Genomic DNA, 3,243 nt, shown 5'->3' on the forward strand with positions numbered 1-3,243 from the left:
CTAAGGGCAGTTGGGATTAAATCCAGGTCCCCCGTAGAAGAAGTGAGTGCCCCAATCGTTGTTGTTGAGGAGATTTATGCTGTAGCAATTGCTATTATCGGCTCGGGTGGATATGCTTTGGGGTGGGTTGATGTCGTTATTTGAATCGACAAGTCCCAGGTTTCGGAAATAGCTGGCCTTTCCATTGCCCTCCTGGGCGAACCGGCCTGAGCCCATTTGGGTGGAAGTGTGGGCGCCGTTGGGCTTGGTATTCAACACCTCCCCACCCCACTCCACCAGCGTCGCATTCGCTGCTAAGTGTGTGAACAGGTTTGATGGCCAGTATCCCACTGCATTGTTGTTCTCGTACCCCAGCCACCAATTTTCCGTCTTTGGATCCTAAAATTTTCATTTATTTTTAATTCTCCAAATAATATATATAAAATTATCAAAGTCAACCAAACCTATCTGATGAAGAATCACAAACCTTCCATATGAAAATATTACTTTCGTATAGCTTGCCGGAGATGGTGGAGACCGGAGCAATGGCCGTTCCCACAACTATTTCTTTGTCCACCTGCACAAATCCTGGACATTGAGTGTTGTAACACCCTGTTGATTGGTATCCATCTGCCTGTCACCATTTGGTAAACTTAGGTTAAAAATCATTTTAATATATCTTCAACATGTTTGACTTTTAACTTGTTAGAAAGAGATCTGACCGTCCAATATACAAATAATCTGGTGCTCTTGTCACCATACAGATTCGGCAGAACCTGAGTACGTATCGTATAATATAAAAGAATAAGGGGTTATTAAATAATAAATAGTAAGTAATGGATTATAATTAGAAAAAGAGGAAACAGTGTACATGCCACCCAGCTTCTACGGTATTCAGATCTGAGCCCTCGAATGATCCCGCAATAACCCAAATCTGGGAGATACTCATCTCTGCCTCCACTTGTACGGATGGGTTCCACAAGTTTATTGTTGCAGATGCTCCGTACACAGCTTCCGATGGGCTCGAGCTCGCGATCGCATACTATCATTCCCAATGCACTCCAAGTTATTTTTCATTGCAAAAAATAATCTAGTTATTAAATTAATTTCATAGCACCTTAACAAAGATATTGGAAGATATTCTAATCATATCAAATTTATAGAATTAAATAATAATAATAATAGTATTCACTCCTAATAGGGCTATTTATAAGAATTTTATCACTTTTTTTTTTTAAAGAGAGTTAACGTGGAATTTATTCCCATAAATATGAATTTTTTATTAAAGTACTCAACTCAAAATCATCCTTGCCTAATGGGTAAAAATAAAATTGTTTTTCTTTTTTTTTTTAAACAAGAAACAAAATATTTTTATTAAAAAAAAAAAAGGTTAAAAGTCATGCTAAATGATGTCGATTTTGTAAAAGAATTAAAAACAAATCGTAGTTCCTCATGAAAAACCAAAAATAAGTGCAAATTAGAAGCAACGTTGTTTCTATAAATGAAACAGCAAAAATCTTAGCTGAGGAGACAAGGGAATGATATTGAAGAAGAGACAAACCTCATGGCCTGTGGCATTAACATCATCTGGGAAAACGGTGTGCCTGGCAAGAGCCATTCTTGGTTGTTTCTTCCCATAATCATAGAGAGATTGGGCCCTCAACACATCATCCACCGTGGTCCTCCTGATGGGCACTGTGCCCTTGGGGCACCTTGTCCCATTTTGATGCCATACTTGCCATGCACCTCTCCCACTAATCACCACCCTTTCTTCATTCTTCCTACTTGAAATATGTTTATCTCCCTTCACTTCCTCTTCTTTCATTCTCCTCACTTTTGGCATCTCTGGTGGAACCAACTGATTGTATTCATCACATAATAAAAATTAAAAATCAATACAAAAAGCAACAGATAATTGAGGAGACTTCGGAATAGACTTTGTATACCTGAAGCTTATGATTCTTGAGAAGAGGATGATCAAAAGCAGGTTGCTTCCATTTATCAATGCAATCTATGATATCTCCATCTGGACTCTGACAAATCAATGAAGAACACAAAACCCAGAAAACATCATCTTCTGTAAATAATTAAAGAAACCTCACAAGAAATCTAAGTGAAAAATGGGAAAATAATATTTAATGACCCATTCCCTCTGATGTCCACTCTAGGCCAATAAGCTCTCGTGGTTTTAAAACATGTTAATTCTTTTAAGAGATGTTCATTACATATATAGTGTTAGATCGAAATTCTTAATTCTTATCTAGTTTCAGAATATCACTATTACTACCACTCACAACACTCATTTGAGTGGCACTCTATTATTCACTTTGGCCACTCTCCTATATAGATGTTATTCCCTTTGGGCAATGGGCCTTGTTGCTTTAAAGCATTGTAAGAAGTTTATTTTATATATGGTGCTTGGAACTCTTCTTCATTGGAATATCACAACATGCCTCAATGGTCATGACCGCTGGCTTATTGATCTTGTCCAAGTGCTTCTGAATCCTCTCAAGTGTCAAGCTACTTGCTTGCTTGTCCTTAGAGTACTCCAAACCTGAAACAACACCCACTAATCTTTCCAAGAAAATGGCTAAGAAAAAAGCCCAAAAAAGAGGAAGAAGAACAACAGAAGAAGAAGATGAGGATCTTCTCTTCCTTATTAGAAGACCACCCATATCTCGTTCAATGCCAAAGGAGAAATTAACTGAGGTGGCTAGAACTATCAGTAGATAAAACAAAGAGGGGGAGGGGAGGCGACAACCAAATCAGAGCGTAGCGAGCTCCTCTTCTGAAACCCAAAAACACCAACCATTTTATAGTACCACTTTGATTTGAATATGCGTATCTGCCACCACACACTTTCATATTTTTTTCGTTATCAGTATCTCTATTCACTTCCTTAGTTTTTTCCATTCTATGTCTATAATTCCACCAATTCTGTATGCTTCCTTCCTTTCTGGATATATAGGTGCGTATGAATAAGATATATTCTTTGTATATTTGATTTCCAAAATTATAGTTTTGCTAAATATATATGATTTTAATTTAAATAACCTACCAAACCTATGTTTTGAAATTGCAAATTAGAATCAAAACTTATATGATAAGTTTAGATGCATGCAATTTCCATTCATGCAAATCATCTTCCTCAAATATATTCTTGTATATTTGATTTTCACAATTATAGTATCTCCATTGTATGAATTCTTCCTTTATCTCTCTCAAATATATTCTTGTATATAAATAAAATATATTCTTTATATA

At 36.5% G+C, this 3,243-nt stretch overlaps 1 protein-coding gene across 1 annotated transcript; it reads right to left on the reverse strand.

The window, feature by feature from the left end:
• On the reverse strand, positions 1-2,654 carry LOC117913255. Its single transcript, XM_034828212.1, has 7 exons — positions 2,433-2,654; positions 1,926-2,012; positions 1,541-1,837; positions 851-1,021; positions 702-755; positions 467-613; positions 1-378 (listed from the first exon to the last, which is right to left on the reverse strand). The coding sequence occupies exons 1-7, from the start codon at positions 2,652-2,654 to the stop codon at positions 1-3; spliced, it is 1,356 nt and encodes a 451-aa protein (XP_034684103.1).
• Between the last annotated feature and the right edge of the window lie 589 nt (positions 2,655-3,243).

Source organism: Vitis riparia, chromosome 4 (assembly GCF_004353265.1).
Source record: "Vitis riparia cultivar Riparia Gloire de Montpellier isolate 1030 chromosome 4, EGFV_Vit.rip_1.0, whole genome shotgun sequence".
Taxonomy (NCBI): domain Eukaryota; kingdom Viridiplantae; phylum Streptophyta; class Magnoliopsida; order Vitales; family Vitaceae; genus Vitis; species Vitis riparia.

What these genes read in the sequence shown, in the direction of transcription:
- LOC117913255 (XM_034828212.1), bottom strand. Translation starts at nt 2,654, where the DNA reads ATGGGTGGTCTTCTAATAAGGAAGAGAAGATCCTCATCTTCTTCTTCT. An exon ending in CAGCGGTCATGACCATTGAG is followed by an intron (nt 2,013 to 2,432) that starts GCATGTTGTGAT and finishes TTGATTTGTCAG; the next exon opens with AGTCCAGATGGAGATATCAT. An exon ending in TTAATGCCACAGGCCATGAG is followed by an intron (nt 1,022 to 1,540) that starts GTTTGTCTCTTC and finishes TGGGAATGATAG; the next exon opens with TATGCGATCGCGAGCTCGAG.